Below are 25,433 nucleotides of genomic sequence, written 5' to 3'. Positions count from 1 at the left end.
TATCGGTTGTACATGTGCTAATACATCGAGGTCAAAGTTGTTTCACTTTAAAAAAAGCTATAATACTGATATTTTCATAATGACAATGTTTAAAATGACAATGTGGCAAAGTGATTTTGGGCCTCATGAAAAGTTATTACATTTCGCCCCAACACACAACACCTAATTGATGTAACCACACCTCCAGAACCCAATTGACCCATTCAACATCTTTTTACAAGGCTACTGTTTCAATATCAAAGAATACATGTATTAATCAGCGCGCACACACACAAGAGCGTATAGCACTCAAAGTGCTTAGTATATTTTGAGTTCAAAATCAGCAGAGGGAGACGTGTGGAAACCGCAATGAATGATAATGCTGTTGTGTGTCTACTCGACGTGTAAAGATACTGTTTTCAAGTATCAACTTAAAAGGTGATGGATGATGTGTCAAAATTCACAGCTTGATTCTGCTGCCTACGAGTAAAATTAAAATATTTATTGCAAGTTTAACAAGTTTAAAACAAATAGTAGGGTCATAAATATCAATCAAGCACAGTCTGTACACACCAACACAGTCCTGAGGAGAGGTCTGATCAGGCAGTCACTCGTGTGGGTGTCCAGACCAAATACAATACAGACGTTTTCTCAGGAAGCAGTGAATCACTTTGTTATGACTTGGATTTCAAACCCTGATTCAATGAATGTTGACTGTGATGAGTCAGTGATGCTCAATGCCAGGATAATAACATCAATAGCATCATGTCCCCAGAGATAGACTGGGCCAGTAGGTAGACTAAGAGGAAGTTATGAAAATGAAGATAAAGAATGGACTCAACAAACTGTGTCTGCCATATCTGTAACAATACTTTACAGCTGTTTATTTGTGCCTTCATAAGGACACATTTCACAAAGTTCTGATACCATGGAAACTCAGCTGCAGCTAATAATAACTAGAGCAAATATGTTTGACTGAAGAAAGGTTAATAAGTTGCAATAACAACAGTCAATTTTGTTTAGATTTCTGTTTTGTTCAAAAAAGCTGAACTTGGCAAAAACTTTTGCTGCAACACAATTCATAATCATCCGGCCATGTCCACTGTTGGCTAATCAAATACCATAGACTGTATATAAACAGTAGACATGCCATCGCCGTTTAGTTTGTGGACTACGGTTTTGAAGCCTTGAATTCTGTATTTTGGCCGTCGCCATCTTGGTTTTTGGAGCAGGAAGTGACATGAGAGAGTGGAGCTGGAGTACATGTAGCCCATTGCTAACCATAACGTTCAAAATAAACATTATCTGTGATTATGTTCCACGAAATGAATTCAAAAAAACTAAGTTCATTTCATTCCTTCAAGTGTCATTTAAAATTACGATGAATAATTTGGGCGTCAACAGGGCAATCTCCAAAAATCCCGGTGTATTTGAAAAATGCTAATGCATGTCTAGGATGCCTGTGCCCAGTGTGTGACACCAAGTCAGAGCCTGTTAGAAAAGCATCGGCGCTGACCGCCTCGCTCCCCATATCATTCGCAAATGTTGTTGCCATGGTGATGCCCCGCTTGTCACGACTAAAAGAGAGAGGAAGCCGAGACACCATTGAGCTCGAAGGCACTTCTCGAGATTATCCATTTCCCTCTAAAATAGGCCAGGTACGGGGAAGTGGCACGGAGGGCAGGCGGGAACAAATTAAACATGCGCCTGAGCGAAGAAGAGGCTCCGAGATGAGCTGCCGGTGGACTGGAGAAGTGGGTGTTGAAACGTTGTGTTCTTATAAATTAAGTTTTTGCTCTGATGCTGAAATGAGAGAGAGAGAGACCCAGAGACCCTGGAAAACTCCGATATAATGACTGCTTTTATTATGCATGTGGATAAACACCATTGCACTTCTGGCTCTCGGAAGCTCTCGTGGTACAAAGTCATTTTCACTTGTGAGACCCACAGAGTTAAAGGCGCTCATTTGAAACCAAAACTACAGGAAGAGTTACAGGGAACAAACAAGTTGATCACAAAGCCTTTCTCACTTACTTACCGAAGCAGTGTTTATCAGAGCAATACGATTACCTCCTTAAACATTGTAACCCACACTTGAGCGCTTGTTATTTAAGAATGTCAGGAGGATCCACAACAAATCATACACACAAATGAAACAAGGTGAGGTTGGTAACTGAGACAAAATTGCTTTCAAAAAGTCCCTCAAACCATTGGGAATTGAGATTTGATTTTATAGAAAATATATTAAAGTAAAACTTTAATATATTATTATAAACTTTTATGAAGTAAAAATTAAATATTAAGAAGAGTTTACTTATTTTAATTCTCAGGACGGTGGGATTATGCATTGAGAGATTTGTTACTACACTGAACATCAGTATTTCTAATATCCTGTCAGTATATTAGCACAAATCCCAATCACTCCATCTAGTTTTGTCCTGTGGCATTGTGGCCATCAACACCACAGTCAATAATCAAGGCTTTGCTTTGTTGGAGGATTGTCTTTTGTGTTCATGGTACCTGCATGAGGTAAATCAACTCCCTGTACCTCGTTTCTAAAAATGCACGTGATCCACGGTTCAGAGCCAGCGTTTTTGGTGTCAAATGTTCGAGCAGCGTTTGCTCGTCTCATCTCACTTCCCTCTCCTCACTCTTAATGAAAGGGCATGCTAGTCGAAGATGTCAGTTGCTTTAGCTGATGGCTAGCTGCACTGACTAATTTCCCATCCGGAGAGGTGAGAGCGTCTGGAAAGGACACACCTGCCAACACTGCTGTCAGCAAGCGTGTGGAAGTAGTCGGATAATTGAGCCGCGCTCAGAGATCTAATAGTGGAGAGGAATACAGCAGTATAATGGCCACTTTGCTCACAGCAGGATTGTGGCAGGTGAAGCACGAGACCTTTCTCTTTAATCCAAGGACTCAGCTGTCACATTTGGATGTCATTAAAGAGACAAGGCATTCATTAAATGACAAGGCCATACTGTGTCAGATTACCATCAGGTATTGATGTGCAACAAATGCAGTGATTGTTTCTTCAGACTCTTGAATACTGCTGCATGGGGCAGCTAACTTGGGGAAGCATTTAGTAAAGGGGAAGTGTATGTCCGTTTTGTGTTTATTTGTGTGTGCTCCATGTGTATCTCAATGCGTGGTTCCTATGCTGAGGATGGAAACGATTGGGGAAGACGTGTTTGAGGATTTGGCCAAATTCCAAATGCTGTCCTTTTGACTTGAAGACTGAGTCCTTGCAGGCCTCAGAGACAGCAGTGCACTGGTGATCTTGGGCTGACTGGCTATCAAAGGGACAGATGGCATTGCCAACATCATTGACCGCCTGACATATTGGTAGGTTAAAGGGATACGATGGCAGTTTATTTTTTTTGTCGTTGACAGCCAGGGCATTAGTATGATGATTGTGTGCACACAAAATGTTTTTTTTCGTTTTGATGTTTTTGACCTTTGTACGCGGTGAACCCGATTTATGGTATTAGCATTAAAATAGCCTCCTCTATTTTTAGACTCATGGAGTACACACAGATCATAATGGTGAAATCAGAGCAGCCGTGTGCGAAGCTTAGCAAACGATCAGTTCAGTGTGACTCTCCCTTCTGCATTCACCAACATGTATAGAAATATAGGTTTAAAGCCAGGATGATTCACACTATTGACTTCCTGTTTACAGTAGCCAAAGCACGATGGGAACAAATGTTAATAAGAAAAAGACAAACAACCGGACTGACAAAAATCCAGGAAAATTAGCTTTATTTCGGTTTTAGAACTTTATATTTTTGACAGTATCACTCTCCTATCCATTTATATTTACTTTAGTTTGTAGTGTGTTGAAAACCTGACCAAAGTGGCATAAAACGTTTTATTTTCACATAGGTGCTCTCAAACATGTGCAGTACCAGTAAACATGACATTTCCGAGTAAACCTATTCTGAAAATATCAATATATGACATCCCATGCTGAGACTATATGCCATAAACCTGTGAATAGGACAGTGAAAACTCAGCAAATATAGATGAGGGCTGAAAGGTTTTTGTTGAGCATCGGCACAGACACTTTATTTCCTGGGTCCACACTGGTCCACCAATATGTGGTATGGCTAAAAGGTGTGTTTCTGAAATGGAAAGAAACAGAATTTTTTGAATTCTCTTAGCAGGGCAGAGATGTCAATGGGGTGGTAACCTACTGCTGTGTCACTGCAGGAATATTGCAAAACCTTCAACTTGTTTTCCATATTTACTGCATCATGATTTTAAGTTAGTGGAAACCTGTCTCACCATCCTTTAGAAACGAAAAGAAGGTTTGCAGCTCATAAACGTGCTGTCATTTAGTTATGAGGTTGCAGAGGGGTTCTTATTTTTGGTAACGCTGTAAAGTAACATTACCCAACACTGATTATGAGGAGTTTATAATTCAATTCCACATCAGTGCCACTGTGGAATCCCTTTCTTTAAGATGCGTGTGCCTGTTTCATATGTGCACACAGAGATAGATGTGTTGGTATTTTGAGACTGGCGTCCGGTGGCTTGAAGCCGCCTTCGGGGCACTCTACAAATGAGGCACATATGCTCCATTAATTAGTTTTAGACTCGCAACTGAGTATGGCAGGTGACAAAGTTAAGTGAACCTCTAAGGTTACGTCTGGCTTTCACATGGTGAAACAGACAGGGGCTTGTGACATGAGATCTTTTTAATTAGTCTGTACAGCAAAGGTTCATTTGTTACAGTCATACTTTTTCATGGTCCAATAGTCAACACGAGTGTTGCGATATACTGGTATTGATGATACTTAAAAAGTACAATATTGATTTGATTTTAGTAATACAATAATAATAATATTGTGTAAATAATCCAGAGCCCCGTAAATCATTTCCGTGTCTTTTGGTTCTTGCTTTTGTCAGTTCATCTGGTTGCCTTTTCACCAACTACACTCGTAACTTGAGTGTAATTAATTTGCCAAGGAAATAAACAAAGCACACAATAAATACATTTTACCTGCATTTCAGGTGACTCAAATCAAAATATAACAATATTGCATCCATGCCAGTGTTTACTGTTTCCAATGTACATGGACTATCATACTTTTTTTGTTAGATGTTCAAAATGACCTAATATTACTCATATCATTAGTAATAGTGTCATGTCATTCTATAAAAAATCTATCTAATTTTCTAATGTCCTTGCTTTTATTGAAACAGTTTGAATCAGACCACACAAACTATCTGTCAATCATCCAGCTCTGCCACCTGCTGAAATGTTAACACCTGCCGTCTTTCACCAACTGCTGCCACATTATCTCCCACATACCCTTTACAACCTTCCTGCTAACAATGTAGCATATTATGCTTTAATCATATACATACATAGAAAAAAAAACATGAAACATCAGTGTTATTGTTAGCATAAAATGACATTATGTTTATGTAATCTGTCCATAATCTTCCCTTGAGGAGATTACCAGTCATGTCTGGGGACCAAAATGTCACTGCAGTCCATCCAAGAGTTAGATATTTTAGTCTGGACTAAAGTGGTGAACATACTGACTGACTGGGCAATTATTGTCTGCACATTGTGTATGCCTCTATTAGCCCACAACGTGTTGTCTTGGATTAATGGCATACGTATATTAAATGGTAAAACATTTCTCCGATACAATGCAGGTTGTATTCATAGTATATCTATTTCTTCCTTAATAATGATGATAATTTGGTTGGCACTCTGTGCTCCAAGCAGGCAGACACAGCAGGTGGTGAGCTTGAGGCTGGCATTATTCCCCACAAGTCTTAGTTGCACAATAGGATCCCAAGGCATGTGACCTGCATGTTCCTTGCTTTTGAATGCTCTTATTATAATTTGCATTGAGGCTCGGTGTTGTCATGACAGCAGCAAGTCTTGCAACTTTCATCTGAGACAGTCGTACTGTTCTTTTTATTTATTTATTTTTTAGCTTAGCTGGGCCATTGCTGGCCCAAAGGACTGCAGGGCAGAGAAAAGAAAACTAAATTATAGAGTTTGTCAGGAAACACCTTCACACATCTTCCAAAACAATGAAAATCACATCTGAGAGGAAATTGAAATTGATTATTAATCGGCATTGCAAGAGTAGCCCCTTCTTCTCTATTTCCATCTCAGCAAATGCTTCCTTCCGAGGCTTCGGTCACTCTCTTGTGCCGTTCTAAAGTTCTGGGTGTTTTGCAGAAAATGCTGGAATAATTGTTTTCCCATGATGCCAAAACCAGGGCTTTGTCATTGCAAGGATATCTGTTAAAAAATATATATTAATAAACAAAACCCTCGACATTTAGTGTCGTGGAGATCATCCATCCTCACCGGCTTCGCTCGCTGTTAGCAGCTCGGATTCAAAGTCTGGCGAGCTGTGTGTGGAAAACAGCAGATTTTCTTTTCTCTTTTCTTTTTTTTTCCTGACACCATCCATGCATGTAAAGTGGCCTGAATTTCCTTTGAGGTGAGGCTTGGATTAGAGGCCGACACCCTGTACTCAGCCCTGTTATAGGATTTTATTATCACTGCAGGTTTTTTTGTCAGCGTCGCTACACCAACGTAGAGATTGTGCCGCAACACAGCTCCTCAAAGACGGACAAAATAGCATGACAAAGCCAGCATACAAGGACTAAGATAACAAAGAAAATATCCCGCTCGGCCTCCATCTTTACATAATGGCTGAAATCCAGTATTTTTTTCTCTTGGCTTAGCGGCCAAAATGTGTGCAACAAAGATCAAACCTCACAGAGTCATTTGATGTACTTTTAAACAACCACACTGAAATGGCGACCATGAAGACCATGTCCACGTGGATTTGGAACAACCGCCTTTAACACACATTGCAGTTGCTCTTATTTGAGTAGATGTCAATTATATTAGCCCTTTTGAGACTTGCTGACATTGTTTCTGTACATCCTTGTTTTCTCTGGTGGCAGCTCATCGTTATGTACAGTATGTGTGAGAGCATGCGGAGGCGTCGTCTACAGTCTAGCACTAACTATGATAAGAGCTGTGCCAAAAAAAGTGTCAGAGTATATGTGCTTGTCCTTGCAGAAGAAGTGGTGTTGGAACCTTAGGCTACGTTCAGATTGCAGGCAAAAGAGGCACGAAGCCAGTCACAAATTCCCTCGCTTCCACTGCACATCGACTTATAAATGAAATCGTAAACATGGAGAGTGCCTCCATGTTTACTTTATGCTCAAGCGGGCTGGGAGTGACACTATTCTTCTTTTTCTAGTAATGCGTGTGGTGTGTGTCTGTGGAGCAGGGCTGCATATATGCAACCGGGCAATAAAATGTCTCTCTCTCTCTAAACAGTAGCCAAGCTGGTCCCACCCAGCATTCATAGCTAAACCTTTGAAAAATAATCAGCAGTAGTTCATAGATATCCCATAATCTTGTTAAATTAAACTTAAAATATGATTTAATAGGGTTTAAAAATGAATCGTTATTGGTGCAACCAAGCCTTAGCTTTGTTTCAATCTTAAAGCAACTCAAGGGGAAAACAACTCGGTTAAGGCCTCAACAAAGTAGACTTGAAGTAGACTCATATGAATCGAATGGGTTGTTTTAAAAGGCAACAACTTATCTTATTTTGTCCTTTAAAGGGCTCTTGCTTAATACTCTCTGTCATGGTGTTCCCTGCGTTGTTGTTTTTGGATTTATTGAGTCAGTGAGGTGAGATATGAAAGGTTTGTGTCGACAGATCATCTCTGTGTACGACCTTCACCAGAGAATGTGCGACAGTCTGTTGACTGCATGTATGTAAATGTAGCCATTGTCTCGGGCTCTTTTTCCAGGATTAGCCCCTCATTTCCTTGGCACAGTTCCTTCACCCAGGGATGTCTCTGCTGAGTACACAGATCTACACAAAGCCCCCAATGTAATTTCACTGATACTATTCTGTCTCACAACACCGGGGTACACACACTCCTCTGTTATTGTTATCACTATACCAAGAGCAGGGGAGGAGGCGCAGGACTTGACTTAGGGAGTCAATTTAATCAATGCCTTCCATTTCTGTCACGCTGACCTTGACGAGATTGTTATCTTCGTATCGCTCAAACACAGTTTAATGTTTTCGTGATGAGTAGCGTCATGGCATTTTCTTTTATAATGAATACGTGACCAATTATCAGTCATTAATTTTGACCTTATCTTTGTTAAAGTCAAAATATTACATTTTCTAACACAATGGAATCCTCAGATGTCTGGTGTCAGGTGAGAAATCATTCAACATGAGCACACACAAACGCAAACCCCAGGCTTCTGGCCACCTTTCACATCCACAGGCATAAATCCTGGGGAGTTTTTCAGCCGATGAAATGACCGGGGCTGGAGGCAGCTCAGTGACAGTGGGATGGGAGGAGAGCGTTGGTGGAGGTGGGTGTTGATAATCACGCTTGAGAGAAGAAAGGGCAGTCTGGTGGATGGAGAAAAACTCCACTAGGCTTCTTTTTTTTTTTCCAAACAGTGCCCCCATTAACAGGACTGATGTGCATCTCTGCAACAAGCTGCGAACTCATTTGGCCTTGGGAGCCATAGAGAGTCCTCAATGTGTTAGGATAAGTCACTCCTGAGACCACTAAAAGCCATTATTAGAAGGTGTTTATTGAGCTAGCCATGGCCCAGATACGGCTTAATATCCTGAGAACAGTTATAGCCCATAATTATATTACATTTTGGATGAATACCGAACGTGATTAGATAAATGATGAATAGCTCCATCAGAAAAAGGAGAAAAAAAACAAGGTGCAAGGTTTCTTAAGAGATAATGCACTATTGGCTTTTGTTCTGCTTGGAGATGGAACATTTGCTGTCCTTCTCGTGACTGCATTGTTTGTACCCAAAATAGAATTCATTACATCCACTAATCTACATATATAACATGAGGAATACCACAAAAGGAGAAGTGTACCTGTAGTAAATTTGGCAATATATATATAGTTTCATTTTCAGCTGTGTTTTTAGCTTTCTATATTTAATGCAGGCCCACAAGTTTGTACCAGAAAGTGAAAATGAATGTTGAATACTGGTGACTTGTTATTTTCAGAAGACGAACAATGCCTCAGTGTAACCGGTAATTATAACTGTCATTTTGCTGCAAAAGAAGAAATAATTATAGAATGAAAAATGATATGAATTCATATTGAAATGAAATGTCACTGTCCTCTTTGCTTTGTCTAATTGAATTACAGCAAAATGATGTTTCAGCCACCCTCCCAATCCGCAGAAGTGTAGAAAAGCTCATTATAAGTGGAAGTCCAACATAATTCTATCTCTAATAACTCAAAATTAAAGTATTTTTAGTTTTCCTCTCAAGTCAACATTGTGTTTCCAACGGTATATCGACTTTTGGCTGTTTGACCAAAATAATTTCTCATATCTGCCTTGAAACCATCTGTGTATGATCACGATTTAAAGAAATTAGATTCTCATTGTTTTTACCCACAACAAATCTTTAATGAAACGGTATAATGGTAAATGGACTCATTCACATCATTTAGTCTTTCATACACTGATGTCAGGGGCTACCATGCAAGGTACCTGCCCATCAGGACTAATCATACCGTTCGACATGGTCTAATGGAGCCGGGATCGAACTGATTGAGAGACGCCCCTGCTTTACCACTGAGCCACGGTCGCCAACACATGATGCAATCTGCGTCTTGTTGCGTCTATCCACATGCTACTTTATCCTCCCTCCCCCACACCACCACTCATTTTACACATAGTCACATGAAATCACCCTAATGATCATGTGTCTTCTTATCTCGGAGTACATATGGAAATGCTGTCGATTGCATTATAGGAAATGTAGGTTCCATCACATTTGGTGCTCGACCGACACTAGGAACCTGTACTATATCTGTACTATACTATATGCCTCTCGAAAGCCCTCCAAATTTATACAAGTGTAGTTCTGAACCGCTGAAGTATTCTTTTAATATCACACGTTATCAGGTTGGGATCCTCAAGCCAAGTGTTTTTTCAGGTTTTACCAGTCACTGCAACATATCAAAAGTAACGAGGCCTTTAAATAACAGACTTCACTATTCAGAATCAGGGATCAGGCTAGCAAAGCCAGAACTGTCTCTTGAATTACCACAAAAGTAAAAACTTTATGACGTTGGTTTTAATCATTTCATTTCAACTTTATTTGACCCTTTAGCTACTCTGTTTTTAATGGCGCTGCTGTCTTTTTAACACGAAACCCTTTTTGACACTTTGAAAAAGACTCAATAAATCTTAGGCCAAGTCGCTCTGTATGTAAGCAGTGTAGTGCACTACCCGAGAGGCAAAAGATTTAACTGACATTTTTAAATAGGTTCAATGAATAGGTTCATTGGGACTTTAATTACATTCACTCTTTAACCGAGAGTGTTGTGGGCAATGGAAGTGGATCTTGACAAGCCAATGTGCTCTTATGACACCCCACCCGCATAGCGCCGCTGTATTCCTGATTGCCCTTCTATCTGCAGGCAGCACGGGCACACCAGTAAAATCACGAATGCTTAATTAGCAGATTAGGAGATCCAATTAGGAGATCTCCTCTGTCTCAAATCAGGCCTCTGTCAATATGTCTTGTGAAAATGAGATACTCCCACTTAAGGTGAGCGCTTCTCCCACTGCAAAAATGACCACTCTTGGTTGACTGTTACATGCTTTGTTTAGCCGGTGGATACCTTGTTTGATGCCCATCCGTGATTAATCGTTTATATTGCTGCACATTTCAAAGGGAGACTGAGCTGTGGGTCAGCGTTAAGATACGTCCAGACAGAAATTAACCTAATATGAAATTACAGAGCTGGATTCTGCAACTGTTTGCCTCTGTGTTTACAGCGGGTTTATGCTATACCTTGCTTTTAAACTGACAACTTGCGACTCAGTTTTATTTGGAAAGGGCTTTATATGGATTCAGAACAGAAAGCAGTACTGTTGCTTGTGATACAGTAATAATAAACACCCCCATTGTGGTTATCATCTATCTTTTTACATCCCTACACCCCTGGGTTATTGCCCGTAGATCCATCATAAAATCTCTCTCTGAGCAGCCTCCAACAGACAACACAACACACAGCAGCTATTTATGCTCTAAAGCTTTATTCATTTATATTCGGCCACTAGGGGGCAGAACAACTCCCAAACAAGCTCACTGATGCGCTGCCGTGATATACGTATCAAAGATAGTTTCCGGGATGACCGGGGAACCAGAAGTACAAAACTGCTGACTAATTTCCAGGTTTTAGGACTTATGGCTGCAGCACTCTATTACCTAATAAGCTAACTTCTTTTTCTTTAAGAGGATCCCCACTAGCATAAGCGTTGGCTATTTTTCATGGGGTTCACACCCATACAAGCAAACATGCTAGCACACTATAGCCTCATAAATGCTACAAACAAAACAAATCATCTCATTTAATTTTAACAAACATTAAGCTAATTAATCACAATTCCTTAAGAATTCAAATGAAACTTGATTGTTCCCTTGTCAACACAAATAAATAGTAATATTTGATAAACATAAATCCTTGTCTGAATGACCTTAAATTGTATATTTAACCATCCTGCACTTTCACAAATTTAAATGCAAGAAAATAGGGAATCAAAATATATTTCCCATCCTCAGAAAGACTTCTACTTTTACCCAGGTTTACATCTTATTCAATACAACATGTTTGCAACCAATAATCACCAGGCACAGAGCAATGTTTTCATTTTCCTTTTGGCTCTGGTTTGGTCTCCGCTTACTCTTAGAAAGAAACGTATCCTGCTCTCTAGCTACTAGATGCTCGACTTTCTTCAGTTTGGTGATAAGTGTCTGTTGATTTGACACTCTGGGACAAGAAGGTGGAGGAACGGCTGTTAAACTTGTCTGAAAATTCTAGAGTCGTGACCAAACAGCTGCATGGTTCTTTCAAATATATATAAATGGTACCAACCATGTTGGGACATCGGTTGTGTTTTTAGGCTCCACACATGCGTGAAAGCACTTAACTGAACACTGCAGCAGAAGTGACTTTCAAGGAAAGGCAATAAATAAAATTGCCTTGAATGTGCACTTCTTTGATTGCTAAAACAATGACCCATGCAATTTTGACTCCCTATGTGAGATAATAACACAAATAAACTGTATTTCAAGAGGTGACAGTAATTGCTCATAATTGATACACACTGATATGACGTGCAAATTGCTTTATATGGGATCGTTGGGACTGAGTGCTTCCAGAAACTGACAGCACATGCTCTGCAGCTGTCATGCAGACAGTTCTTCCGGCTTATAAACAGGGTCCTTTAAAAATGGAACCCAGACAACCCTCTTTTATTTTTTGTTTGTTTGTTTGATTATGACAGAAATTGTTGGCTTTGTCATTCCATCAAGAACTTTTCATGTTAAGCTCTAGCCCTATTTCTAGGATAGAAATGTCTAAAATAGAATACCAAAAATGATCAACAATAGCTCCTCTTCCAAAAGGCTTATGTGCATATTTCTGGTGTCCTTTGAAAGGTGCGCTAATAAGGTATAAAAATCCATATAAGTAAACTATTTATATTACCATTTTTGAGTAAATAGAGATGCAATAAAAGAAAAAATTAAATTGTTATCATCGCCTGGTATGTAATTTAAATTTCAAAGGCAATATCACCATTAAAACCAAGATTTCATGGATAATGATGCACCTGAATGTCTTCTCCTACTCTTTACTACAGCTGTGACTGTATATTTGATGAAAATATACTAAAATACAGGCAGTATACAGGCGGTCTCCATGTTTTGGCCAGGTTTACTGTTTTAATGATGGCTGTTTGCTGGGAGTTTTGATTCAAACCCCACAATTTATTTTCACATAGCCATGTTACAATTAACGTAAGTCGCCCAAAAAACCTTTGAAATAACAATTAACAAAGGCAGAGTCCCATGCTGTACAGGCAGATGTGTGGAGAATGGAAGGTCCACAGTACATTACAAGATATTCCTCAGATTTGTCTCAGCAAGCTGAAGAGAATGATGAAAGGCTTGTCGGTGTAATTGCTTCGATACAGCCAACCAGTGGTCAGCCAGAGTTCCCTTAGCGCAAGATGACTGCTGACTCCTGTTAGTCCCACCTTCACTGTAGAACCCTCGAGTAACTGAATCAAGAATCAAGATGTAAATTGTGAATTGTGCCTGATTTGTTTGCCCATTTAAAGGTACTGTGTTTTTGAGACAAGGTGCGTTTAGAAAGCTTGGATTTTCTAGTTCCCACCCATACCAAACATGACGAGAAAATGATCCCGCATCTTTTAAACACAACTCGCTGTTATATTTTGTATGACTTTATTGTTCAAATTTGACAACATACAGTTGAGCTACGGATACAGAGGAAGGTTGTGTTTTCAAAACAGTATACCATCCGTACCTTCTATAGGAAGACTATCTTTCATCGCACATTTGTGTAACTCCGTCTGTTGGGCTTATTGTTGTTGCGGCATGCAAGACCTGCAAAGGTCTAGATCCAGCAAACAAGTTGAGCTTCGTGCTCACTTTGATTTTGGGAAAGAGACTGTGTGCATCCTGAGTGATTAAATCATACATCTTATTTTTTCTTCTCATTTTAAAACATCAAATCCAACTTTAAGAAGACTTAATTGCAATCAAACTAAGGAGAGAAAGCAGGTGCCAGTGCTCAGTCAGTGATTAAAACACACACCACCAAAGCTAAATGTACTTTAGGAAACGGCACAAACACGCTACATGAACATTGCACTATGAAATCCTCTTGTGACAACCAATATAAATTACTTTTGTTTTGTTTATAGGTAGAGCATAAGAGGTGTTTGCATGAGAGCAAATATATTCTCTTTTTGTAGTTTTCTCTATTTTTCTGTCATGTCTGGAGAACAGAGATTGTTTTTTGTTTTTAAATGTATGAATATTTCTCAGTTGGGTACAAACTAAGTGCTTGGAATAAGTTGACAAAAACATACACGTATTAACAAGCTGTTTTCTCATTAAAGAGAAGACGAGAACTGCTGGATTCATTAACACCTACATTTTGGATTCAGGGTTTATTTCTGAAACTGAACTTAAATCTCACCCAGCAAATTAACGAACAGTAGAACAGTTAATACAGGAAGAAAGGCAACTGGATTAAATAAACATATTTATAAATTGTACCCGACAGTGAAGCTAAAGGATAATTTTGGTTTATCACAACTCTGGTCTTATATATTTTTAGTTTTTTAGATCATTATCAGAGATGATAACCAACCAAGTGAGTAATTCTCAGATCTCAACATTTAAGTACAGAGTTATTATTACCCAACTTGTATTAAACCATGAATTATCCTTTCAATTGTACTTTCCATTGGCTACATCTGTGCCCACAGTGTGATCAATCATTTGGTCTGACAGTCCTTTACTGGCCTCCACGAAGCCACGCAATGATTGATATTCACGGTCTCCAGAAGAGGATTCCTGTAAAATGTTTTTGTCCCTCTCTACCCTCATGTCTCTCGTCTTGAAAAACAAGACACCTTGCCAAGTATTTTGAAAATCAACTTCCTCAAACACACAGAACTTTAGTTTCAATTCTAGCGAAGATCCCAAAGTTTCCAATGATAACAAATATGTCAGGCTGAATTTTGGTGAAATGGGTATGAAATGATGCATATGACATGTACAATATTTCTTTTTGATGGAATGGTTATGAAAAAAAGATGTATTGGCTTTGAATATTTCTCTCAGTGTAAGCATCATACAACTTCAATGAAGAGCTGGAACAAGCTGTCAGACTCAAGGAATTATTTATTTTTTAAAGATATTTTTTGGTGTTTCTGTTTTATTGGGTAGTGATAGCTTGAAGACAGATGGGAAAGGAGAGAGAGATGGGATGACACAGCAAAGGAATCGAACCCAGGCCGCTGCGGTTAGAACTCAGCCTTGATACAGCGCTCTATCAGCATCGTATTTAATTATGTGTCGCTTTAAAATGACAGCTCTTAAGCTATAATGTCTCATTTTGTTAAATTCCCGTTGCCTCGACTCCTCTCTCCTTGTGTGTCTTCCTCGCCTCATCTGCTGGCATCTCCGGTGCACAAGGGGCGAAGGAAGGAGGAGAGGAGGCGAGGAAAATAGTCAAGGACGTACAAACTGAGAAATGAGAAGAGCTCCAGGTGAGGTACTGGGGAGCCTCAAGGATTTCTAACCTTAAAGCAACCTGCGGGGGTGAAAGTGATTCCCATGTAGTTTATCGCATACTTTCAAGCTCTTTCAAAGTAAGAGGAGGTTTTAGTGACCACACAACCTTCCCTCGAGCACCACCAACAGGCCAGACTAGGGCCAGTCGTGTTCACGCAGGTTAATCCACGAGGCTCCAGTTTATAATGGAATGAAGCAACGTATGATATGTTGTAGACTTGTGGACTCGTTGTGGAGACTTTCATGTTCTCTCCCCCCACCCTCTCCCTTATCAGAGTTTTAACCAGGAATATTTGATATAGACAACCAGGAATCGTTCATTGTAACCATCCAAGCTGCCCCCCACCACTCTGACCACACCGCACACACCAAACACACACACACTCTCCTGCTTCCCCAAAAGCCACAGTCCACATTAACATCGTAATAGGAAAGTGTGTTAAAGCACAGCTTTAGCAGCGCCTGACAAGAGCGAATTGGATGTCAGAGGGATTCCTGCTCAGTTTAATTGAATCTGCCCAGCACTAAAAAAGAAAATCTGAAGTCAAAATAACCTATTAGATCCATCAGGTAATGTTTTGTTGAGTTTGACAGGTGGCACTGCTCTGCCTCCCCCACCTCCCTCTGTTATCCCTACAGGTTATAGCGCCGGTGTGTAGAGGTGGGTGGTAGCTGATGTTATCCATGATGTTTCTCTCTCTGTTTCTGTTATTCGTTAATAAATTGTGGCCTGCTGCTTCTTTTTCCCGGAGCTCACTCAGCAAATCCCTTGAGTGTAGAACTAGGCTGGAGAAGCGTGTGTCGGGGTTTTAGCGAGTTACTATAGCTAATGGATGGTGGGGGCTGATGATTTCCTCCACGTGATCTGACTGCTAAGAGCTGGCTGGTGTTCAGTGTTCTGACTTTACTTTTTCTGGCATTCCCTACTTTCTTGTCTTTAAAAAAGACATTATCGAGGAAGTGAAGGTTAAGTGTATGGTGTAATGGTATATTAATAAGCTGAAAGCATAAAAATGCATTAGTAATGTACACATTATATCGTATACCAAAGTGCTAGCTGGATGGCGAATCAATTCCAGGTCACATCTCAATGCAACACTTACGCCGAGTAAGTTATCTTCTCTCCACCACCTTCACCTCCACCTCCACCCCTCCCATTAATTTTACTCCAACACATCGTGTGGGCTAGTGATGAAAAAATGTGCTCGTCCTTTGTGCTTAGAAGGGCCAATCACATCCCCTAACGGATATTAACTTTGGGTTGTCATGGATCCCTACACTTGATCAATAGCTTTCACATGGCATTAAAGCCAAGAGCTTCAGGGGCTTGTTGTCCAGTCCCTGGCGTTTTTTTAATTCAATTCAAGACTTAAACACATTATCCAACATTCCCACTCAGTGAATAGTTTGTAAATGTGTTGTCTGCACGGTTGCCTTAAAGTTTCTTCTACAGCTTTCTTCAACAATGTTTTTTGGGGGTTTTTTTTAAACAGACATTTGATGCAAGAAACGTTAAATCGAATGTTAGGTGCATGTGCTGTTTTTATCAATCAGACACACCAGGCTTGAGTCACAGTGTGCATGTTGCACATACAATTAACAGAGGATTGCACACATACTAAGAGGAGATGTGTTAACAGAGGTTGATAATGTATTCCAATTGAATGTACTGAGGAAAATTATCTCTGGTAGAAAAGAAGGCATAGCTCAGTTGGGATTTACAAGAGCCACAAAGAGTTGTCCATCCATTGGCTATACCCGCGGGTAAACACAGCATTACTCGGGTCAACATGGGGATGGACAACCACTCAAACCTATGGGCAGGTGCATGACAGAGATTACGTCACGAATTTACTTTAGCTTGTAATGCTTTTTTTTTTTTTTTTGCTAAAAGTTCCAGCTTTTTAAACTGCTGCCGTGGTTCGACTTTAATTTGGGGCGGCTAAGACGGACACTTTGTGTGTTTCTGTGGGGTCGGGCCTGATTTTCCGATCATACCTTTGTGAATGAAACATGCATTCTAGATAAAAACTGCCTTGCTTTCCCCTAATAACTGATTATTAGATACAGATATGAAGAAATTAGGCTAAACAGAGTGAGATTATGAAATCATAATTTTACGAGCATTATTCTGAGTAATAGTAATGAGCTCTCCTTCAGAGTGTGTCTAGAGGGCAGTACCAGGAGCTGACTGCGTAATGAGCTGCTGCCTTAGTAAATCAGGCGCTGAATACACACAGATTGCGGCCACAAAAACTCAAAGAAAATCGCAGCGCACATTTGCCCGACGCCATTTTCTCAGTAAATCTGTCCCCGAGTGATTTCACACAGCCCGTCAGGAACATCGTCATTCCTTTCCTGCTCAGTTTAATCAATTCCTGATTGCAAACCAAACTGTTATCGTCATGGCAATTTTGTAGAGTGGTTATTAAAATGTCGGCTAGATAAAAAGGAGCCAAACTTGTCCCAGGAGTATAACAAAAGATACCAAAAGAAGACATATCGCAGTGAATGCAACACAAATTAATGGTTAACAACCAGACCAGTCCAGTACGGTACAGTCCACGAAACCACACATTTAGACTGAGGCAAATATCGTCTTGCAGTCCGTCCACGAGACAAGGGAAACTGTTATGTTAAGTTATATGCTTTGAGATGGAAGTTTATGTACAAAGTGTAAAATGAATGTGAAGAGATGGTTGGGGTTTGGTACAGATTTGGTGTGGATAAATTCATTAGAGAATCAAAGAAAGATACTCTACTCTTCGTGATGAACAGCCATTGAGTGCATATTTTAACGACTTATTTAGTTTTGTTGGAACTTTTTCATTCTTTTCATGAGTTTGGGCATTAAAGGGATTTTTTGATGTTTTGAAGTGGGTTTCTATAAGGTACTTATCCTTACTTAGTGTATTACCTACTGCTAGACGGCGGTTGGCAGTACCTGAGTTTGGAGAAAGTTTGGAGTTTAAGTGTACGCTATATTTAGAATATTTTCACAGCTCTATCTTGCCATCACACAGCCCTCTTCAACAGGGAACTGAACCGTAAGTGAAACTTATCCATGCTCTCTTCAAAGCAAGCCGATTCCATGAAGAAATACAGTAGATAAGTTCCCTTTCAAACTGGTGGCCTGCCGACCGCCGTCTACTGTGCAATGCACTGGCTATAGATATGTACCTGATACAACCTCACTTAAAAATACCGAACTATCGTTTTAAAGTATCATCTCTAGATGCCTATCAGCACATTTGACTGTCACACGTCCCAGCAGGGATGTGGTGGCTGATTGCTATTCCCACAGTGTAACACCGAGAACTGCCATCTATCCACACTGAGTTTCTTTTCCCTTTGCTTTCAGATTCACGAGCTGGAGAAGGAGCACCCAGAACGGTGGACCATGCAGTGATTGGAGGAGTGGTGGCCGTGGTCGTCTTTGCCATGCTCTGTCTACTCATCGTCTTGGGGCGTTACTTCGCAAGACACAAAGGTACTGGACCTGAAAATATAGCTTTATACCCAGAACTAACGCATTCACCTTTGCTTTCTAACTAAAGCTGCATTGGGACAGATTATTATATACAGCATGCATAAATGAAACTATGGACAGGAGCTGGAAATGTTTACCATCCACAGGCGGTGACAGAGTAAAACAGCAGAGCGCGAGCTCTGGACTCAATCAGCCAATAAAACGCCACCCTATCGTCACACGTTACAGCCATGTTACTGTAGTTGTAGAAATTCTTAGGTCGGTGGGTTATAAAGATACTGTTCGAGTTTGACTAACAACCACCTGGCAAATAAATCTCTTCCTCTTTATTTGGAGAACATGGGACAGGATGTACAAATGGAAAATAAATACATGAAAGCCAGGAAGATATATCACTACCTTACAAACCAAACCGTCCTTGTTCATGCTGATTAAAGGGAGTAAAATAAAATCAACAAACAGCATGACTTAAAAAATAGATACAGAAAAACTCAGTAAACTTTAGAGGCAGTTTAAAGAAAATACAGTGTTTACAGGCTACACTAAACACGAGCATATATGTTCTACTTACTTACAGGAATATTATACCAAAGATTTTCCAGAAATAGCTTTGAAATGTATTCTATTTGTTTCGTGTACAAGGACACAAATTGTCAATTTTCTTCATGTCTCTCAGCATAAAAACAATGGCAATGGAAAGTCAATTAAGATCCTTTTTTGTAGCGAAACACATGAATTAAACGCATCCATGTGACTATGCAGCAGTAAAAGTCAACTAGAGACCACTTTGCCTAATGGCATTGTGTATGGTGCGAGTTGTAAGCTTTTAAAATTGCAGTGGATGCCAGATATGAATATTCATGAAAGAGCAATAATGATAGAGAGGAGATTTTTTCTTTTGGTTGCCACACCTATGCAGAGAAATGTTGAGATGTGAGACTGGAGCCAGGGGAAGTCATTTAGGAAAAACAATACATCTATACTTTCAGGTGTTTAACTATCTCCGTCGGAAAACTTTTGATAATAATTACTCAACAAAAAATGAGGCTTCTTGAAGCGACTCATAACCATGAGAACAAATGTGGGAGTAGGGTGTATTAACTGGCAACGGGGGCGGATCACAGCATAGATAGATAGATAGGTAGATAGAAGATATGATAGATGATAATGTTCAAACTAAGGTTGCATTTCCAAAAGTCATAGGGTCGAACTCCTTAAAGTGCCAATTTTAATCCATATAAGCAAACATTTTGTACCTGTAACCAGGAGCACTAAACAAGAAGGCTGCCATCGGCATGTGAGTTTAACTCATTTACCTCACCAAATATTCACCAATCTTCTTCATCAGCAATAAATTTAACCAATTCTGCAACAAATACTGGCCAATCAGCGGCTGAGTAGTGCTGGAGAACATAAATATGGGGAACAAAAAGAAGGAAAAAAATAAATAGGATTTGGCTTTTTATCACATCCTCAAGATATCCCAGGTAACCATCCTTGTGATGCAGCACCACCTTATTTCCATCGATTCAAGCAGAACTTGTGCTTTTATTTCCACATTTTAAGTGCCCATCCTCAGTCGATCTAGAACGTCGCCTCCGTTATCAACCTCTGCTGTGATAGCATGTGAATAAATCTTTAAATAAATTCAGTTTTAAGGGGCTCGCTAGCTCCTTTTTTCCCCTCCTCTGAACTTGACAAGGTTAATTTGAAGGTGTGAACCATGCTCTTCCACACACTCGAGATCATTTTAAAACCCTGATTTTCATGTGCCAATTTGAATGAAAAGAAGTGGAAATTATGTATAATCTGAATATTACAGCTTGCTGGTGTTAGGTTTGTGTAAATGGCCACATGGAGAAGGATTTACATAATTAGGTGCTGAGGGATGTAGAGGCACATTTTAATCTTTTGTATCATCTACGCAGCAGGCTATTACCCAGTCCGTGACTCTGTCCTTCATCCCCTCCACCTCAGGTACCTACTTCACACACGAAGCCAAAGGAGCAGACGACGCAGCGGACGCGGATACAGCCATCATCAACGCAGAGGGTGGCCACACCAACTCGGACGAAAAGAAAGAGTACTACATCTAATCAAAACGGGACCCCCTCACTCTAGTGTCCTCTTTGGGACAACGAGCTGTCTTTGGGGCCGGGGCAGGGGGAGAGGGGGGTTTGACGGAGGGATTCGAGTCGGTTCAGGATCACTTTTTAGTGAGAGTCGAGAGTTTAGGGAGTAGAAGAGAGAGGGGGTTTTAAAGAAAGGCCTGGTTTTAAGCCGTTGTTTAGTCTAGTCTGCAGATGTAGATGGAATGTTTTGTGTGTAAAAAAAAAAAAAAAAAAAGGACAAAAAATGGAAGGGTTGGGGTTTTCAGTAAACTGAGAAGGGGATGGGGTTGCGGGTGGGAAGGCTGTGCCACACGTTGCCAGAATTCACTGTAGAGAGCTTCACCATTTCAACACCTCCCTAACTGCTGGTACGAATTTTATTTAGTTCAACCATTTGCAGAAAATTCTGTGCCTTGTTCTATCCATCCTTTGGATTTGTGTTGATCCTCATTTGCATAACCTTGTTGCTCTCCTTTTTCCCCCTGTTTCATCTTTCCCCACTCGTAATCATCGATGTGCTGTTGGCTTTTTTTGTATGATGGTAAAATTACACAGTCACTGTATTCATTTCCCCAAATGTGTCTGCACACACGCTTCCTCTACTGCATAACAAAAACTCTTTCCAGTATACTGTGATTTGTCTCAAGCCATTACTTCCCTCTCCTTTTTTTCCCCCGAAGTTTTGACAGCTCCAAAAATGCATGGAATGCTTTACATATCATTGTACAAAGGACATAAATGAGAAACAGGTTTGATGTACTGTATATGCTCTCCCTGCCCCCCACCCCTGAACATAACCACATTCAAAACATAATCAAAAAGAAGGCAGCAAGGGATCATGTTAAATTATTTTATTGGGCCAATTCACTTTTTAAATTCATGTTTCGCAACCTCAGTTTGTTCTTCAAAGCAGTTTTTACTACTGCCTCTTAAAAAATACCTTTCTTAGTAAAGAGAAGTAGTACATGATTTGTCTTCACGGTGGTGCCATTTCATTATTTTGATTTCTTTCTCTGTTGAGTACTATTATTTGTTTTTTTATTAGTGTGGATGGAAGCTCTGTTTTCCCACCAGCTTTTATTGAGTTGTAATGATGTGATTCAATTGATTTCCATCTGCTTTCACTCTAGAATATTTTTCTTACAAATGGGAAAGTAAGAAAATGTAAATTGTTTTAAAATTGGTTTTGCTAGGCTCTCAGTCAAGATGTCTCAGTAATAAACGGGCTGTTGAAAAAAAATATTTGCTGTTAATATTGGCCAACTAGCAGCCGAAAGATGCTGGCGTATTGTACATAACTTTACCGATAAGAGAAATGGCCTCAACCAAACGCATTCAAATTGATTTTAGGAACACATAAGCTGCACAAAACATCCTGCGTTCATGTTATCCCATAGACGCACACAAGCCAATGGAATCACAGCTGTATTGTACACTAATCCTTACTAAGAAATATTTTTTACAACTTAATAGAATTGCAATGGAGTACCTTGGTGGATTTTATTCTGTTACACTCATTGTGACTTTTGTCAATATGGAAGTAAATGTCTTCAAACTGAAATGCTCTGAAAGACAATCCAGTCTTTCCACTTTCCATCACCTTCTAATAATGTTTTTTTTCTTTAATGCAGCAGCTTGAGTGCGTAGACAATTGTTAATATTTTTGCATGTACGTACGTGCTAAAACTCATTATTTTTGCCTCTCTATCTTGCTTTATGTATCACCTGCCAAAATTGAATGAGGATATGTTTTGCTGCGCCAGCTGGGGAGCACTGAGGAGTGCCAAAAGTAATTAATTGTTAGTAACTGAACCTAATACACATGTTGTGCTCCGGGATGGTAATCCATGGGTTACATTCATGCCCTGGCTTCTTAACATGGCAATAAGGGTCTATTCATGGCATTGTTTGTCATCATTATGTGTTCACACAGCAAGCAGCTCGCCTAATGAAGCCCTTACTCTGTTATGGCAGTGTTCACCTTCAAAGTTTTGGCTCTGTGTAACATGATATTTTGTCATTTTATACATTTATTCAACACAAATGATAAACTTAACATCAACCCCAAGAGTGTCTGCAACTATTCCTAAAGTATTCATTTTTTAAGTCACCTATGCCTGCGTTTAATCACGGTAATAGAAACCCTTTTTATTGTCATATACACATACACGAAATTTGACTTCTGCATTTGACCCATCCCTGTATATAGGGAGCAGTGGGCTGCCAATGACAGGCACCCGGGGAGCCGGGGGTTCAGTGTCTTGCTCAGGGACACTACGACATGTGACACGTCCCAGTCGAGGATCGAACCGTTGACCCTGCGGTTACCAGACAACCCTCTTAAGCCAAAGCTGTTCTGAAGTATTTGTACCAGGATCAATTTGACAAATGTAAATCATAACAAATCAGTAGAGAAAAAAGAGTTAAATTATTTGCCTTGTACAGTAACATCAGTGAAATTGTACACGTTATTTAAGCGCAAAATTAATGTGTGATTAATTATGTGCAATGTTTATGCCCTGTATGTGTTGTCAAATTTGTCAATTTGTCAATTTGTGTCCTAATTTGCTTGTTTTTTAGTTGATTGATGTATTTTCTCTCACATGAGTTTTTAGCTAATACTGTGGCTTATCACCACCGTACTTCTTACTCCACCGTTAACCTCAGATTTCACTGAAGATTTCCATTTTATATACATGACGTATATCAGTGATAATAATAAAATGTACACAGTTTTGATTTATATGTAGCTAGACGCCATTGTCATAACGGTGTTGCTTGCTGTGTGGACACTCATATCCAAGATTCAATACTTTTTTGCCATGTTAACACATTTGATTGGAATTTCTCAATGTGCAGCTCAGATTGCAACACATTAACAATGTGATAGCTTTAATATATATCATAGTCATGCATGAAGACAGCATTCAGTCTTTCCATATGGAGATTGTGGTTTTGGGTTTTATTTTAAACCTAAACCCCATGCATCCTACAAATTCTGTTCCCAGACAACAAAACTGCATTGTCAATTACGTGTTTGCTCCCGGATTACGTTTGCTTTTGACGTGTCACAAATACCTTCTTAATAGTAGTGTGCGGAACTCTGTGTAGGGAAGAAGTGGGTCGACACGGGACTCTCACCCAGGAGAACCCAAAAGTAAACTTTGACTCGTTCTAATTTTAGTTCATAACTTCAAAAACGTGACAAAGACACTTACTACAAATCTATTGTTTAAAATAATGCATCCACAGAGATTTAAGAAAGATGCCTAAAAAAATGATGACTGTGTGGAAGATATCTGACGATTGGTTGCTAATTCAAATAAGGCGTGTGAGTTATTAGTGCAATGACACTGCCGTGGATAACGTTCCATAAATCTAGAAACACCACCACACATAATCACCTAATTATATAGTTAATGTAGGCCACATTTTGCAAAATGACTTCATTGCTCTACCACAAAAGAAGCATCACTTGACATGACTGCCTGTCTGAGTCTCACTCCACATGACTAAATATGATGCAGGTTGTGCAAGAACTTATCAAGTAATGAGTCGCTGTTCTCTGTTTATCTCATTAAGTAACTGCAGAACATGAGGTGAGCCACGTATAACATTTACTCTCATGTTCTCTCTTAAGTCTCCGTTTACTTCCTGAAACTCCTCCAATCCTGTGAAATCCCAGATATATCACATAGCTGTAGTGCAATGGAACGAGGGAGAGAAAGTGTGAAATCTAGTGGCTGAATGTTATCAATGTTCTCAATAGCCCCTTTCAGCCAAACCATGATGTTTTGCAAAATGTAACCAAGAATTCTTGTTGCGTTCTTTTTTCGTTTATTTAAATTTACAACGCTAACCATGTGTTTCAAACTGCGGCCATAATCCAGGAGAAGTGTTTGCCCCCTTCCTGATTTCTTATTTTTTTGCATGTTTGTCACACTTAAATGTTTCAGATCATCAAACAAATTGAAATATTAGACAAAGATAACACAAGTAAACACAAAATGCAGTTTTTAAATGAAGGTTTTTATTATTAAGGGGGAAAAAAAATCCAAACCTGTGTGAAAAAGTGATTGCCCCCCTCCCCGTTAAAACATAAATTAATAGAATCCCTTTTTATTGTCATATACATATACACGGAATTTGACCCATCCCTGTATATATGGAGCTGTGGGCTGCCAATGACAGGCACCCAGGGAGCTGGGGGTTCAGTGTCTTGCTCAGGGACACTTCGACACGTGGCACGTCCCAGTCGAGGATCGAACCGTTGACCCTGTGGCCCCTTAACTGTGGTCTATCACATCTTTGGAAAGCTGAGTTCAATTTCTCTAGCCACACCCAGGCCTGATTATTGCCACACCTGTTCTCAATCAAGAAGTCACTTAAATAGGACCTGCCTGACAAAGTGAGGTAGACCAAAAGATCCTCAAAAGCTAGACATCATGCTGCGATCCAAAGAAATTCAGGAACAAGTGAGAAACAAAGTAATTGAGATCTATCAGTCTGGAAAAGGTTACAAAGCCATTTCTAAAGCTTTGGGACTCCAGCGAACCACAGTGAGAGCCATTATCCACAAATGGCGAAAACATGGAACAGTGGTGAACCTTCCCAGGAGTGGCCGGCCGACCAAAATTACCCCAAGAGCGCAGCGACGA

General features: G+C 39.8%; 1 protein-coding gene across 4 annotated transcripts in view; it reads left to right on the top strand.

Moving 5' to 3' along the window:
• Window positions 1–22,845, top strand: part of cadm1a (cell adhesion molecule 1a) — a 380,582-nt gene extending 357,737 nt beyond the window's left edge. For all 4 annotated transcript variants that reach the window (XM_031868998.1, XM_031868997.1, XM_031868996.1 and 1 more), the window contains 2 exons: window positions 18,536–18,664; window positions 20,642–22,845. In XM_031868998.1, the coding sequence (XP_031724858.1) occupies window positions 18,536–18,664; window positions 20,642–20,760 (248 nt within the window). In that variant the 3' untranslated portion in view covers window positions 20,761–22,845. The remainder of the gene's footprint in view (window positions 1–18,535; window positions 18,665–20,641) is intronic.
• The last annotated feature ends 2,588 nt before the right edge of the window (window positions 22,846–25,433 follow it).

Source organism: Anarrhichthys ocellatus, unplaced genomic scaffold, assembly GCF_004355925.1.
Source record: "Anarrhichthys ocellatus isolate YVR2014 unplaced genomic scaffold, GSC_Weel_1.0 scaffold45, whole genome shotgun sequence".
In the NCBI taxonomy this organism is placed as follows: Eukaryota; Metazoa; Chordata; class Actinopteri; order Perciformes; family Anarhichadidae; genus Anarrhichthys; species Anarrhichthys ocellatus.
This window is presented reverse-complemented; position numbering and strand designations above follow the sequence as displayed.